The 17,176-nt window shown below is 44.3% G+C and overlaps 1 protein-coding gene across 1 annotated transcript in view; it reads left to right on the top strand.

Annotated features, from left to right (window-relative positions):
• The window catches only part of NPEPL1 (aminopeptidase like 1), a 29,375-nt gene extending 12,898 nt beyond the window's left edge, over positions 1-16,477 (top strand). The window contains exons 5-12 of the mRNA XM_070744548.1: positions 54-135; positions 1,551-1,693; positions 6,994-7,071; positions 7,244-7,344; positions 9,739-9,862; positions 11,037-11,213; positions 13,330-13,440; positions 15,275-16,477. Coding sequence (XP_070600649.1) covers positions 54-135; positions 1,551-1,693; positions 6,994-7,071; positions 7,244-7,344; positions 9,739-9,862; positions 11,037-11,213; positions 13,330-13,440; positions 15,275-15,433 — 975 coding nt within the window. The 3' untranslated portion in view covers positions 15,434-16,477. The remainder of the gene's footprint in view (positions 1-53; positions 136-1,550; positions 1,694-6,993; positions 7,072-7,243; positions 7,345-9,738; positions 9,863-11,036; positions 11,214-13,329; positions 13,441-15,274) is intronic.
• The last annotated feature ends 699 nt before the right edge of the window (positions 16,478-17,176 follow it).

Here is a 17,176-nt window from a genome sequence, read left to right as displayed (position 1 = left end):
TTGATGATGATCAAGGGATGCATTCTTTCACTTCTTTTTCTTTTTTTGGGAAGGAAATCAGAAAAGTGGGAAAGGATTTGGGGATTGTGCCAACTATTTTTCAAAATGAAGAACTAAAGGAGAAAGGATTTGGAGGTCAGTTAAAGCAGTAGCATTCATTCTTTCCTCCCTCCCTCCCTCTTCTTTCTTTCTTTCTTTCTTTCTTTCTTTCTCCTATATCCTAGAAAATTGTTTTTAACTTAGCCTTCCCAGATGGCACTAGAGTTCTTAAGAGTTTGCTGTGCTGGATGAAAATTGTAGCCTTATCCTAGTTGAAGAAAACCAGATTAAGGAAGACCGTTATCTATTATTTCAACCCCTTCCTCGTTCTGTTTATCAAAGTCATTGATTGCTTATGTATGTCAAGTCAGTCTATAGGTGGTCCTTGCTTAGTGACCTTTTAAATTTATAATGGACCCCTTAAACAGCTACTTAAAACTCAGTCCAGGAATTCCAGCGGGTTGATTCATTCAGTGATCCATTTATTTGTTTTCTTAACTACCATGGGATTCTCAAGAGTCTTCAGCACAAAATTTCAAATGAATCAATGCTGTTTATCCGCAAAATCCTCTAATGATTTGGATCTTGCAAAAAAAAAGAAAAAAAGACTTGATTGATCCTTGTTCTAGATCAGTGACGGCAAACCTATGACACGTGTGCCAAAGATGGCACCGCAAAGCTATATCAGAGAGCACACAAGGCATTGCCTGTGTCAGCTTCAACATGCATGCATGTATTGGACAGCTGATTTTCGGCCTTGGGGAAGGCCATTTTGCCCTCCAGAGGCTTCAGGGAAGTTTCCCTGAAGCCCCGAAGTGTGAAAAACAGGCAAACGAGCAAACCGGAAGTTGGAAAAATGGACTTCCGGTTTGACTGTCGTGCTGCTTTTCCCACTCCAGAGGCTTCAGGAAGCTTCCATGAAGCTTCCAGAATGCGAAAAAATAGCACAACAGGCAAACCAGAAGTCCATTTTTCCCAACTTCCGGTTTGCTTGTTTGCCTGTTTTTTCACTGTCCCAGGCTTCCCTGAGGCCTTTGCGCAGGGGTGGGGGTTGTGCATATGTGCAGGGGCAGCATAGGGTGTGCGCATGTTTGGGGGGAGGGAATGGATATGGGCGCGCGCACACTAACGCACGCACACCCCCACTTTTGGCACGCGAACCAAAAAAGGATCGTCATCACTGTTCTCTAGACTTTATCCTTAAACTTTGCCAGATGCTGTTCAGAAAGTTAAGGCTTGTAGAACAATCTTTGGAAGTAGGAAAGTGAGGAGTATGGGAGGACCTCAAAGACATAACAGACTTTGTGCAATTGTTTCAGCTCCTGCTATGTGTTTTAGAGGTTCATCTACCCATCTCTTATGTAGAACGACACTATCAAGCTTAAAGTACAGGTGGTCCCTGTGTAGTGACTCAAATTGCTTTCAGCAAAATGGTTGCAGGATGAACCCACATGAGCGATGGGGCAAAGAGAGAGAGAGAACAATTTCTTAGAGTCTTCCTTCTTCTCTAGGCATCTATGGGGTTGGGAAAGCAGCCATTCACCCACCCGCTCTAGCTGTGCTCAGTCATACCCCGGAAGGAGCCACGCAGACTATTGCCTGGGTTGGGAAGGGCATTGTCTATGACACTGGAGGACTCAGCATCAAAGGAAAGGTAAGTTCAGAGTCTGTTTATGGGAAGACCTGGCAGGTTTTGTTTATTTATTTATTTAAACCAGTGTTTCCCAACCTTTTTTGAGCCGCGGCACATTATTCACATTTACAAAATCCTGGGGAACATTGAGCGGGGGCGGGGTGTGGGGGTGTGGGGGTGTAAAAAAAAGTTTGGACAAAAAATATCTCTCTTCCTCCCTTTCGCTCTATTTTTCTCTCTCCCTCTTTCTCTCTCTCTCTCCCTTCCCTCCTCTTTCTTTCCCCTCTCTCTCCATCTCTCTTTGTTTCTCCCTTCCTTCCTCTCTTTTTTGCCCTCCTTCCCTCTCTCTGTCTTTCCCTCACCCTCCTTCCCCCCTCTTTCTCTCTCTCTCTTGCTTTCTCTCTCTTGCTGTCTTTCTCTCTTCCCCCTCTCTCTCCCTCTCTCTTTCTCTCTCTTGCTATCTCTCTTTCTCTCTCTCTCTCTTGCTTTCTCTCTTTCTCTCCCCCTCTCTCCCCCTCTCTCTTGCTATCTCTCTTTCTCTCTCTTTTGCTTTCTCTCTTTCTCTACCCCTCTCTCTCCTTTCTCTCCCCCCTCTCTCCCTCTCTCTTTCTCTCTCTCCCTCTCTTGCTATCTCTTTCTCTCTCTCCCCCCTCTCTCTCCCTCTCTCTCCCTCTCTCTCTCCCTCTCTTGCTATCTCTTTCTCTCTCCCCCCCTCTCTCCCTCTGTCTCTCTCCCTCTCTTGCTATCTCTTTCTCTCCCCCCTCTCTCCCTCTCTCCTTCTCTCTCTCCCTCTCTTGCTATCTCTTTCTCTCTCTATCCCCCCTCTCTTCCTCTCTCTACCTCTCTTGCTATCTCTTTCTCTCTCTTTCTCTCCCCCCTCTCTCCCTCTCTTTCTCTCTCTCCCTCTCTTGCTATATCTTCCTCTCTCTTTCTCTCCCCCCCTCTCTTCCTCTCTCTTTCTCTCTCTCCCTCTCTTGCTTTCTCTTTCTCTCCCCCCTCTCTCCCTCTCTCTTTCTCCCAGTAGCCATGGGGCGACGGCAGGGTGATCAGCTGTGAAGCGGAGCTCCAGAACGGAGGCACAGACGGCGGTGGCTAGAAGCCGTACATTTCTGGCGTTGCGCTGGGCATGGACGTGGAGCTTGAGCCTCCGTCCTGGTCCAGCCAGCAGGCAAGTGCCAGCCACGCAATTCCAGCATTTCCAGCCGCCGCCGTCGGTGCCTCTGTTCCTCTGTTCCGTAGCTCCGCCTCACAGCTGATCATCCTGACGTCGCCCCATGGCTACTGGGAGAAAGAGAGAGGGAGAGGGGGGGGGAGAGAAAGAGAAAGCAAGAGAGGGGGAGAGAGAGAGGGACCACCCTGCCACCGCCCCACGGCATGGCTCCTGCCCGCTGCTGCCGCCGCCGCCGCCATCATTCTCCCGCTGCGCGCCGCCCTCCCGCTGCCGCTGCCCTCCCACCAAGCCCCAAAGCTCACCTGCTGACAGGGAAACTCCAGCCGGGCAGGGCGCCGCAGCTGCTGGAAAACTTGGAAGGCGCAAAGAAGCAAGCTCAGCTTCCGGTCTCACAACTTTTTTCTCTTCGCAAAAAGTTGCGAGACCAGAAGCTGAGCTTATTCCTTCGCGGCACACCTGACCATGAGCTTATTTCTTCGCGGCACACCGGTTGGGAAACACTGATTTAAACTCAGGGCGGCATACAACAATAAAAATATAGTAATAAAAATACAATTTTAAAACGCCAAGATGTTCTGTGCCGGGAGTAATCAAAGTGGAAATGCTCTCCACTTCTTTTAACAAGCTTTATTTAAAGCATTCTTCTCCAAGAAACCACTTCATCTCATCTCTAAGCAGCTTGGTATATCTCTGTAATAAAAATAATAATAATAATAATAATAATTTATTAGATTTGTATGCCGCTTCTCTCCAGGGACTCGGAGCGGCTCACAACAAAATACAATATCACAAATCCAAGATTGATTGATTGATTGATTGGATTTGTATGCCGCCCCTCTCTGTAGACTGTTATGTTAAAAAAGCACATTAAAAACCCATTATTAAAACCATACAACTCAGTCATACCATACACAAATCTACCATAGCCTAGGGCAGGGGTAGGGAACGTTGGCTCTTCTGTGACTTGTGGACTTCAACTCCCAGAATTCCTGAGCTAGCATGATTGGCTCAGGAATTCTGGGAGTTGAAGTCCACAAGTCATAGAAGAGCCAACGTTCCCTACCCCTGGCCTAGGGGGAACTCAGTTACCCCATGCCTGACGACATAGGTGAGTTTGGAGTAGCTTGCGAAAGGCAAGGAGGGTGGGGGTGGTTCTAATCTCCGGGGGGAGTTGATTCCAGAGGGCCGGGGCCACCACAGAGAAGGCTCTTCCCCTGGGTCCTGCCAGACGACATTGTTTAGTCAACGGGACCCCGGAGAAGGCCAACTCTGTGGGACCTTATCAGTCGCTGGGATTCTTGCCCTACATGGCATTCCAACCTGAAGCCTCTGAATAATTACTCCGGGGGAGCGTGTCAAAGGTTAAATCATTGCATTCCCCTTTTAGATAAATCCTCAATACATCAAATTAGGACTAGCAGCTTACCAGATGTCTCGGCATTTTAGGCAAGGAGGCTTTTGAGAGCAGAAGGCCAGGATTTTCTGAGCAGATTTATTGAAGCACATAGAAATCAACCCCCATTATTGACAAGTTGCAACTCTACAAACATTTACCCAGACTCCCACTCTTTTATACTGAGGTGCTGCAAAGCCCCTGAAAGGAACAAGGTCTTCAGAGGGGCTTAGAGCAACCCAGCCGTGTGGGGTCACTCACGAAAGCGAATCCTAGAAAGAAAACTTGGACACATTTCTCTCCAGGTGAAATGACACAGTATTGAGCTGTGCACCTCCTTTTATTGGGGGGCATATGCAAATGGGAGTGATTATACGTACATGTCAAGTGATATACAAACATCCAATAACATAACTCTGAAACATGACACAACTTCCGAGTCCTTCCTATCTCCATATGGCAAGTAACTAGTTTCTACTGAACAAACGTCTCTCATGGCCAATTTCCTGGGCCCCTTTGTTGTTAATACGGCTATCTCCTGTTTACCAAAAAGCAAGGTCTTTTAGCACAGCCTTCGTCCTGTTTACCCCAGGGAATGTAAATTGCGTCTTTTGATCACACAGTTCTTTTCCTGTTGACACATTCTTGTTATTCGAGGAGAGCCACTGAATCGTTTTATGGCCAGTCACTTCCTTAAGCAGATTTTACCAGAAATGCAGACTCACTATGTGACCTTTATGTACAGTCCAGTTCTGGCTAATGAAGTCGGAGCGTATGAGGCATTTATGTCAGAAGTGCAGATATCAAATCCTATCCTAACATTATGCTATGGCAGCTACATTGTGATGAATAAGCAACTCTGTTTGTTTGTTTGTTTGTTTGTTTGTTTGTTTGTTTGTTTAATTTGACTTCTATATTGCCCAATCCCGAGGGATTCAGGGCTGTTTACAACAATATAAAAGTATCATATAAAATTACAAATAAAAATAAGAAGCAGTCAAGAAAAAATATATATAATTCTAAAACCCTGATTAAAACTCATAACGAGGCAACACATGAGTTACACAGTACAGATTACGTCTTTTTCCTGTAAAGTTTCTCCTGTCTGCTCTGAAGTCTTCTAAATCTAGGATCCAGCAGGGGGATCATTGTCTCTAACATCCTTCCTCTTCCGATTCGGAAGCAGTCTGCAATAACACCTCTGCCACCTCTTCAGCTTTGTCCGACTCCTCTTTACCCTCTGCATCGGCTGGCAAGTCATGGGCCTAGTGTACCTGTTGTGGTTCGCTCTGGGCCAGCTCCTGCAATGGGGAATTTGGATGTTGGCTTAGGAGAAGTCCTCAGGTTCCCAGAGACTTGTCTTACTGCCATCAGCTTTGGACAGTGATGATTCCTTGCTGGGAAAGAAGAAGAATCATCAGATAGAGAGATGGATGCAGCCATCCCATTAGTTAATGAGCCCATTAGTGGATCATCGAACTCGGAATCTGAGGATCGGTGGATAGATGCCAGAATGCGCAGGCTCATGGCTAGAAGGGACCAACTGCATAGGTATCGTCGAAGATAAGGGAGAACACCTGTGACTGGGGCAGTTAGGCTAATGGGGCTGCTGATAAATTGCCAGCATTGCAGAGAGTGCGTGTGAGAGATTATCCATTTGGAGAAGGGGACGTCGTGTTTGCATTTTGTTCCTGGTTTTTCACAGACTCTTGGGGATATTTCACAGCAAAGTAAAAACTTGGGAACTGAATGGAAGAGGTCTGGTTGTGACGCTTCCACAGCTGCTTTTATCTGCTTTGCTAGTTTTTGTTCGCACAACTTTCAAGGACTGTTATCTGTAATTTGCTCAGTTTAAAGTGTGTGCACAGCTTTATTTTGGATAAAGGGCTTTTCTGTTTTCTTTACAACAGTGTGTGTTTGAATTTACATTTCTGACTTAATTGGGGCTCTTAACGTGAAGCCCGGCATAACAGTACCCAGACAGGCCTGGCTTATCTTCCTCATCCTCCGACATTATCAAAGTTGATCTAGGCTCACTCACAACACAATATTAAAACATTTATACATCACTCGTTACTACTGGCCAGAGCAGAGTATAACGGTCAACAGTCCCAGGTCTGGCGGCAGAGCTACGTTTTTAAGGCCTTTCGGAAGGCCAGGAGGGTGGGGGCCATACAAATCTCTGGAGGGAGTTGATTCCAGAGAACTGGAGCCACCACAGAGAAGGCCCTTCTCCGCAGCCCCCGCCAGCCGGAATTGCTTGGTTGACAGGACCTGGAGAAGGCCAATTCTGTAGGCTCTGATCGGTCGCTGGGACGTGTGAGGCAGGAGACAGTCCCATAAATAATCTGATGCTAAGCCATATAGGGCTTTATAGGTAATAACCAACACCTGAGTTAAATGGACTCCAAGAAATGCTCTCCTTTCCCTTAACTCACATCTACGTCTTCACATATAAACCAAAGGAATAATGGATGACTAACTGACATTAGTTGGTTAAATATGTAGCAGCATCACATATTAGGTTTTATATATAACCTTACCATTTCAGACTAAATTTTGACAAGGAAGGAGAGGCATGGAATGAAGAGATGGGAATGTTGTCTTCGGATCACATCTGCTACCTTGAGTTGGAGGACGTTTCACCGAACCTATTGCATTTCCCTTTTGAGAAGAAGTTCGTGCAGCTGTTAGCTAAGGATATTTTGCCCTCGGTGGCTTTGAGATAAATGCTTTTTCTGCTTTTTATTTCACTAGACAACAATGCCTGGAATGAAACGAGATTGTGGTGGGGCTGCTGCTATTTTGGGTGCCTTCAAGGCCACTGTGAAACAAGTAAGTGAAATTCTGCAGGTCGCTGAAGATATCTGCATTTGCTGGCTGGGGAATTCTGGGAGTTGAAGTCCAGATATCTTCAAGTTGCCAAGATTGGGAAACACTGTCCTAGAGAGATGCTGGTTGAACTCATTCATCCATCATTTGCTGTCTCCTTTTTCTTCTGTAACAGGGCTTTAAAGACAATCTTCACGCTGTGTTTTGCTTGGCTGAGAATTCCGTCGGACCAAATGCCACAAGACCTGATGACATTCATGTTCTTTACTCAGGAAAGTAAGTTTAATCCGCTCACCACCTCAGCTGCTTCATTAAATAAATTTTCCATCTGCTTTCTAGTTTTCATTTTGTGATTATTTAATTTTCTTAGGTTCCCTTCAGAACTCACCAGGGTTAAAAACATCAGGCTAAAGGAAGGAAGGAGGGAGGGAGGATTGGAAATCTTTTTCCCCCCTCACATCAATCTTTAAATTTTGCTTTTCTGGTTGTTCTACTTGGACAAATAATGGAAGGGGCCCATGTTCCTTTTATCAAACAATGCCGTCAGTACCTCTCAATGGAGATCCTCTCGAACAAAATTACCATATAAATCAGTGATTCTCAACCTTTCTAATGCCATGACACCTTAATATACACTGCTCAAAAAAATAAAGGGAACACTTAACACAATATAACTCCAAGTAAATCAAACTTCTGTGAAATCAAACTGTCCACTTAGGAAGCAACACTGATTGACAATCCATTTCCCATGCTGTTGTGCACATTCAACTTTGCACAAAACAAAGAATTCAATGAGAATATTTCATTCATTCAGATCTAGGATTATTTATTATTTATTATTATTTATTAGATTTGTATGCCGCCCCTCTCCGTAGACTCGGGGCGGCTCACAACAGTGATAAAAACAATACATGGTAACAAATCTAATAATTAAAATCTAAAATAGCAGTTTTACATTACAAAATCTAAAAAGGGGGGGGGGACCTAATAGATAGAATACATACATATCATGCACAAAATTACATAGGCAAGGGGTGGGGAATGTGTTATTTGAGTGTTCCCTTTATTTTTTTTGAGCAGTATAGTTCCTCATGTTGTGGTGACACCCAACCATAAGTCTAGCGCCAATTCTCTCAACAGAGCTTTAAGCTGATTGGCAGGAAGATCAGAGGGACACCCATTGTAAACACCTGATTGGTTGGATTGCAAAAATATGTTCCAAGGCACCAAGATAGAAGCTTTAGTTCCTAACACCATGGGAAATTTGTCCCAACCTAAAGGTTGAGAACCACTGATATAAACCCATATAGTTGCCACACTAATTCTTTTGTCTTTTAAAGACCCCATTATCCCTTGCATTGGGGTGGACTTGGGGCAACTGAATGGAGCTAAGTGTTTACTGGCTGGATGCCCTTCTTGTTGCCAATGCGAGTTTGCAGTAGATATATTCTCATTGTACCCAGAGAGAGAAATATCTTCTTCTACCTAAGATTGAACTCACAGCCTTCAGATTGTTAGGGGAGAACTCCAACTTTAGGCCACCGCCCCACTCTGTTGCCACCCTAATGATGTTCTAAAAATCTTTGACAACTTTATTGTTCTCCCATGCTTGGGGTAGGATGTTTGCAAAGTCATGTTTATGATGGGAATGTCTTTGCTCCGGTACATGGGACTTTCTTCTTTTTGATCTATTTTCTATTTTTAATGTAAGCTGCCCAGAATAATACTCAGGTCAAGCGACCTTTAAATCTCATAAATAAATATTCTGTCACTCTTAAACACTGCTTAGCACAAGAAAGGAACCCTATTAAATTAGTGTAGGAAAGTTAACACTACATTGGGTGATGGTTGTATATAAATGAACAGTTTCTGGTCACAATTCAAAGTGTTGGTTATGACCTATAAAGCCCTTCATGGCACCGGACCAAATTATCTCAGGGACCGCCTTCTGCTGCATGAATCCCAGCGACCAGTTAGGTCCCACAGAGTGGGTCTTCTCCGGGTCCCGTCAACTAAACAATGTCGCTTGGTGGGACCCAGGGGAAGAGCCTTCTCTGTGGCGGCCCCGGCCCTCTGGAACCAACTCCCCCCAGAGATTAGAATTGCCCCCACCCTCCTTGCCTTTCGTAAGCTGCTTAAAACCCACCTCTGCCGCCAGGCATGGGGGAATTGAGATACTCTTTCCCCCTAGGCCTTTACAATTTTATGTATGGTATATCTGTATGTATGTTTGATTTTTATAATAATGGGTTTTTAACTGTTTTTAGTATTGGATTATTATTATATGCTGTTTTATTACTGTTGTTAGGTGCCCTGAGTCTGCGGAGAGGGGCGGCATACAAATCCAATAAATACATAAATAAATAAATAAAATAAATACCCCACCTTTTTAGTTATTCCCCTTTTGTAAGAGCCTTGGTGGTGCAGTGGTTAGAATGCAGTACTACAAGCTACTTTTGCTGATCACCGGCTGCCAGCAATTTCGCAGTTCGAATCTCAATAGGCTCAAGGTTGACTCAGCCTCCTATCTTTCCAAGATCAGTAAAATGAGGACCCACATTGTTGGGGGAAATATGCTTACTCTCTGTGAACTGCTTAGAGAGGGCTATAAAGCACTGTGAAGCGGTATATAAGTCTAAATGCTAATGTTATTTTTTGCCTCTTTCCAAGAACTGTGGAAATCAACAATACCGATGCTGAGGGGCGCCTGGTACTTGCCGACGGCGTCTCCTACGCTTGCAAAGACCTTGGGGCCGACATCATTCTTGACATGGCCACTCTCACAGGTGCTCAGGTACAGTCGGGGAACGCATAGATAGCATTGCTCGCCTCCGTTCTGCTTTAAGCTTGTGGGGTTTGGGGGGAGATCCTTGTGACACTCCACTCAAGCAAGAGTGGAGGTGAAAAAGGATAGAATCAACTTCCTGAGAGACTCACCAGACTCACCAACAACCTAAGGTTCTTCCACACATGCAAAAACTGAGAGCATGTGCACCAAAGATAAATTCCTTGTGTGTCCAATCATCCTTGGCCAATAAAGAATTCTATTCCATTCCATTCCACGCCATTCCATTCCATTCCAAAACTTACTATCAAGAGAATAATGGCAGGAGGAAGTAGGGGGGAATTGTTAGTTGTGTATTGTAAGTAAAATTTCATATTTATTTTATTTATTTTTTATTTATTTATTTATTGGATTTGTATGCCACCCCTCTCCGCAGACTCGGGGCGGCTAACAACAGTAATAAAACAGCATATAATAATAATCCAATACTAAAAACAGTTAAAAACCCATTATTATAAAAACCAAACATACGTACAGACATACCATGCATAAAATTGTAAGGCCTAGGGGGAAAGAGTATCTCAATTCCCCCATGCCTGGTGGCAGAGGTGGGTTTTAAGCAGCTTACAAAAGGCAAGGAGGGTGGGGGCAATTCTAATCTCTGGGGGGAGTTGGTTCCAGAGGGCCGGGGCCGCCACAGAGAAGGCTCTTCCCCTGGGTCCCACCAAGCGGCATTGTTTAGTTGACGGGACCCGGAGAAGACCCACTCTGTGGGACCTAACTGGTCGCTGGTATTCGTGCAGCAGAAGGCGGTCCCTGAGATAATCTGGTCCGGTGCCATGAAGGGCTTTATAGGTCATAACCAACATATTATAGGTCATATTCTGTCATTCAGAATAACATTTTGTTCTTACTAGCTGGGAAGTTGTTAGCAGCTAGTTAGGGCTGGGGGCAGGGGGCAGCTACATTGAGAGTATAAGACACACCCAAATTATCAGCCTCTTTTAGCTGTGTCTTATACTCGAAAAATACAGTATTTATGACTATACACCACCCAGAGTCCTCAAGGAGTTGGACGGCTTAAAAGTTAAATTAAAAATTAAATCCAATTTTGCTTAAACACTTCTAAGTACACACTCGGATATCTTCTGCTTTTTATATGTTGCCCTTCTACCCCTTCTAGGGAATCGCCACGGGGAAGTACCACGCAGCCGTCCTCACCAATAACGAAGAGTGGGAACAGGCCTGTATCAAAGCAGGCAGGAACTGTGGTGATCTGGTTCACCCCCTCGTCTATTGCCCAGAGCTCCATTTTAGTGAATTTACCTCCGCTGTAGCTGACATGAAGAACTCAGTGGCAGTAGGTTGGCTCGATTTATAATAATTTTATCATTTATCCATTTATAATCCTTGCCTCATTGTCAGCTGCCAGGCTGTTTTCTGCCCTCTGTGGGTTTTTTTACAGCATGTTTTTTTTGTTTTCACATGGTTAGTTTTGAAAACAACTGTTTCATCCATCCTCTATTAGTTTGGGCTAACCAGCACCTAAAAAACAGATTATTTTATTTATTTGTGTATTTGTGTATTACATAATACACATTGAAGAGAAAGATACGTAATAATATAAGTAAAGAAAAGAATAGAAGAAAAGATATAAAAGTATAGATGAACATATTAGAAAGGAAGAAAAGATAAATGAGATAAGGAGAGACAATTGGACAGGGGACGGAAGGCACACTGGTGCACTTATGCACGCCCCTTACTGACCTCTAAGAAACCTGGAGAGGTCAATCGTGGATAGTCTAAGGGGAAAATGTTGGGGGGTTAGAGGTTGACACTACTGAGTCAGGTAACGAGTTCCACGCTTCGACAACTTGGTTGCTGAAGTCATATTTTTTACAGTCAAGTTTGGAGTGGTTAATATTAAGTTTGAATCTGTTGCGTGCTCTTGTGTTGTTGTGGTTGAAGCTGAAATAGTCATTGACAGATAGAACGTTGCAGCATATGATCTTGTGGGCAATACTTAGATCGTGTTTTAGGCGACGTATGAGGTCAACCAGGAACATGGCAGGGGAGGGGGAGATTTGGAAAAAAAATATTCCAGATCTCCAACTACACCGCCGGAAGGATTTTGAAACAAAACAGCCACTGAAAATGGGATTTTTCTGTGCACCTGCTCTAGAAACCACAGCGAGCTGTAGCATTTTGCAGAGATGGCAGAATGATGTCAGCGTCCTGAAAATGCTGAGATTGCACACTCCCGTTCTCTCATCCCAGTGTGCAGTTCAATGCATTTGCCTGGTAACATCACCCAGCGGTATCATTTACTCATCTCTGCAAATACCCCGTCTTGGTTTTAAATTTGATGTTAAATTTGATCTGAGTATTGTATTGGCAGTTCTGTGTTAGCAAAAACTTCAGAAGAAAAGGATTTAGGGGTAGTGATTTCTGGCAGTGTCAAAATGGGTGAACAGTGCAGTCAGGTGGTAGGAAAAGCAAGTAGAAACATAGAAAGAAACATAGAAAGTAGGATGCTTGGCTGCATAGCTAGAGGTATAACAAGCAGGAAGAGGGAGATTATGATCCCGCTATATAGAGCGCTGGTGAGACCACATTTGGAATACTGTGTTCAGTTCTGGAGACCTCACCTACAAAAAGATATTGACAAAATTGAACGGGTCCAAAGACGGACTACAGGAATGGTGGAAGGTCTTAAGCATAAAACGTATCAGGAAAGACTTATCAGGGGGGACATGATAGAAACATTTAAATATGTGAAAGGGTTAAATAAGGTCCAGGAGGGAAGTGTTTTTAATAGGAAAGTGAACACAAGAACAAGGGGACACAATCTGAAGTTAGTTGGGGGAAAGATCAAAAGCAACATGAGAAAATATTATTTTACTGAAAGAGTAGTAGATCCTTGGAACAAACTTCCAGCAGACGTAGATAAATCCACAGTAACTGAATTTAAATATGCCTGGGATAAACATATATCCATTGTAAGATAAAATACAGGAAATAGTATAAGGGCAGACTAGATGGACCATGAGGTCTTTTTCTGCCGTCTGTGTTTCTATGTTTCTAATCACGCGAGCGCAAGATCTCACCAATTTTGGGTGATTTCTTTGCTTCCTCACATGTCCAGAGGCAAAAAATCAGCAAAATATCATGTGCAAGAGTGTCTTCGCATGAGATTTCACTTCCTGCACATGCGCAGAAGCTGAATCTCACACCAGAGTGTGCGTGCACGCATGGAGAACGCTGAGTTGCGTGGCGCATCTCCATTTTTCCAACCGGGACTGTGCACTGGACCGTCCATGCAGCAGCCCACTACTGATGCGTACACAGCTCGACTTGCCTGCCACACTCACATGGCCTGGTTCCCCTGCCCCCCCCCCCCCCCCCAGCCATTGCCACAAAGGTTGGGAACTGCGGTTCCAGAGCAGACTGAAATGAACTTGTTTGTTTTTCTTCAGGATCGGGATAACTCTCCCAGCTCCTGTGCTGGCCTTTTTATTGCTTCACACATCGGGTTTGATTGGCCTGGTGTTTGGGTCCACATAGACATCGCAGCTCCCGTCCATGCGGTGAGTAAAGAGGGTTTGTTTGTTTTTTATGCTGTGTGTGCTGCATTTTTGTCCCAGTTATTTATGACCTTGGGGAAAACATTTTCCTGCCCCATAAATGTTTGTTGCTTTCAATTATGGTAAAACACGGGATGTTTTGTTTCCCTGTAATGTTAGGCCCACTGTAACTTTTTTCCCATTTGTTTTTCTCCATTATTTTTATCTAACCAATATATAGTCTTGCTATGTGATTTCATGATTCTGGGTGAGATGGCTGGAGTAGGTTATTATTATTATTATTATTATTATTATTATTATTATTATTATTATTTATTAGATTTGTATGCCAGCCCTCTCCGCAGACTCGGGGTGGCTCACATCAATAACAACAACAGTATATACAATGTAACAAATCTAATATTTTAAAAGTATCAAAAAACCCGTCATTTAAAAATCATACAACACAAGCACACCATACATAAACTATGTAAGAGATGTCTTTATTTCCCCGTGTCTGGTGATATAGATAGGTCTTGAGCAATTTACGAAAGATAAGGAGGGTGGGGGCAGTTCTGATCTCTGGGGGGAGTTGATTCCAGATGGCCGGGGCCGCCACAGAGAAGGCTCTTCCCCTGGGGCCCGCCAGACAACTGGTTTCATCTATGACCTTGAGGGTTATGTGGAAACCAAAATTTATACATTCAAATCATAACTGGCATTGAATTTTAGGCTTTTCTCTTGAATGGTGTAATAACTGAGGAGGCTTTGATTGATTCAATGATTAACAACAGCTTGTAACTTAAACCCTGACTAGAAGAACGCCGACACCGTTTGACAGCTCCTATTCATAATCAGCTGTCGAACGGTTCAGCCAATCACAGGCTACCTTGTTCCCGGTCCTATAGTGGCCCCCTAATGGCCTTCCGGTATATTACATTGAGAATATTCCATTGCTTTAAAGACTTGAAAATAGCTTTTGGAATGTGATACAGATAGTCCTAGATCAGTGATGGTGAACCGTTTTTTCCTCCGGTGCTGAAAGAGCGTGCAAGCATGCTATCGCGCATGTGCAAGTGCCCACACCCAGAATTCAATGCCTGGGGAGGGCAAAAACAGTTTTCCTTCCCCCCCCCCCCCCAGAGGCTCTCTGGAACCCCGGAAATTATCTGTTTCCTAACTTCTCGTGGGCCCAGTAGGCTCATGGTTCACCCTCCCCAGGTTCCAAAGGCTTCCCTGGAGCCGGTGGAGGGTTAAAATGCCCTCCCACATGAGACTCTCTGGAAGCCAAAAACATCCTCCCAGAGCCTCTGTGCGAGCCAAAAATCAGCTGGCCGGCATACACATTAGAGCTGAGCTAGGGCAACGGCTCGTGTGCCAGCAGACATGGCTCTGCCTGCCACCTGTGGCACCCGTGCCACAGGTTTGCCCTCACTGTCCTAGATGTGCGACTGCATTTGGCAACCAAATTTCCATTGCTAAGCAAGGCGGTTGTTACATGAGTTCTGCCCTGTTCTACAAGCCTTTTCTTTTGCCACGGTTGTTAAATGAGTCACTGAAGTTGTTAAATGAATGGTGTCTAAGCAAATCTGGCTTCCCCAATTGAATTTGCTTGCTAGAACCTGGCTGGGAAGGTTGCAAATGGTGGTCACATGTCCCTGGGATGCCACAACCGTTGTAAATACATTCTGGTTGTCAGATGCCTGAATTATGATCAAGTGACAGTGGGGATTTTGGTCCTAAGTGCAAATGCTCTGACATTTAGCATCACCTTTCAGAGCTTTGTCCTGGTGTGTGTTTGTGTGTGTGTTTGGGCTCAAAAACTAGCCACCTGAGATGCCTTTTTCTTTGCCTCTAGGGAGAAAGAGCCACTGGCTATGGTGTGGCTTTGTTGCTGTCTCTCTTTGGCCGTGCTTCTGAAGACCCTCTGCTGAATATGGTCTCACCATTGGGCTGCAGTGGAGACCCCTTAGAAGACGACATGGGGAGAGACTGCAAGAGACGGCGCTTAGTTTAATTCCTCTCCTCTCCCCATTTTAAAGCTGGCATACCAGAATTACCTCACTTTGCACTGATCAATTTCCTAAATCCTAAAATAGCACGTGTCAGAAATGGCCATTTCAAGTGTAAAAGAAAATAGACACAAATGTTGTGGTTGCTTTGTATTCTGGTTTTCCCTGATAATGAAAAGTCCAGTCCTACTGGTTTCTAAGAATGGTTTCCATTATTTTCTAGTTTTTTGCGAATGTGTAACAGCTTTGCAGGTCCCGGCCCTTATTGAGGAGGGCCTAAAAATGTTTCTCATATCTTCCCTTTCAAAAACTATCTGAGTCTATTAATTACAACTGCTTGACCTCTTGCTTCCTATAGAGTTGTTTTTTTTAGTTGGTTTCCTGGATTCTCACTCTTGTCGGGGCTTCCTTAGCCCCTTGTCTTTCAAAATAGACAAAGTAGAAGGGGAAACACAATGCAGTTGTCACCATACAATCTAGACCAGCATTTTTCAATCTGGGCATCTTTAAAATGTGTCAACTTCAACCTGGCTGGCTGGATAATTCTAGGAGTTAAAAGTCCACACATCTTGAAGTTGTGACCAAGTGTTATGGTTAAAGGCACTCTCTTTCCAGCCATTCTGCCTCTGGACTCCAATTCTGTCCTATTTTTGGGGACAACTCAGCCTGCTTTTTTGTCCCCTGCAGGTAGGTGACAAAGGAACTAGAGAGGGAAGATTTGGAAGGAACAATGACTCTCTTGCCCTGCATCACACTGGGAAATGTGAAGCCCAACAACTGCTTAAGTTGTAAAGTGGCTATCTTGGGATAAGAATCACTGTGGGCTGTCCCATGACATTAATGGAGGCCTTAATTTCTTTCTTTAAAAATAGGCTTTTAAACAAAATTCTCCCCTACTTGCTTTTCTTGCATGATTATTTTATCTGTGTGGCCCAGTGCACATCTCCGTGAGGTTCTTAACATGCTTGTACTGATGAATGACATTAGTGTTTAGAATTGAAGAACTTGTGGGAGGTAACCACGCCAGAATAAAGCTGCTCTTGTTTCAACTTTGTTTCGGTTTTTAAATCAGATTTACAATGCATTTTTTTTCCTGGTAATCCCTGAAGGTGTTCCAAAGACGTTGGAGAAATTTATGGAAGATACACAGATTGCTATATTGGTGGAAGGCAGCTAAATGCAGCTGGAGCGGTTGATGTCTCATGAGTATCTTATGAGAGGGATTGGAACCATGGAGGTTCCAAGAAGAGCACTCTCTCTTGCTCTTCTTGGAATCTCCATTGGGCTTCCGGTTGGCCAATCCTCTGGTTGGGAACAAAGGGCTGGATTGGCTTGACTTAAAGCATTTCTATTATATCTTTTGTGTCAAAGGCGTAAAGTAGAACCATGCTAGGATGGTCACTCAGTCTGTAAACCCGTTGCTGATATTAAAACCTTAATATCAAATGAGTTAGGACTACCGAGATCATGATACCCAATTAGGCATCCACTGCAGGAATCATAGCACTTATGATAGATGTTTATTCTCTGCTTGAATATATCCAGCAAAAGGGAGTTACTATCTTTATAAAGCAGAGATGGCGAACCTTTCTTGGTTTGCATGCCACGGGTGTGGGTGGGTGCTAGCACGTGTGCACGTGCCCATAACCCTTCCCTCTCCCCCGCAAGCACACACAGACCAAGCGCTGCCCCCTGCGCATGCACACAGGGCTTTCTGAAGCTTGGTAAGCAGAGGTGAGTTCCTTTCT

Source organism: Erythrolamprus reginae, chromosome 3 (genome assembly GCF_031021105.1).
Source record: "Erythrolamprus reginae isolate rEryReg1 chromosome 3, rEryReg1.hap1, whole genome shotgun sequence".
NCBI classification, from domain to species: Eukaryota; Metazoa; Chordata; class Lepidosauria; order Squamata; family Dipsadidae; genus Erythrolamprus; species Erythrolamprus reginae.
This window is presented reverse-complemented; position numbering and strand designations above follow the sequence as displayed.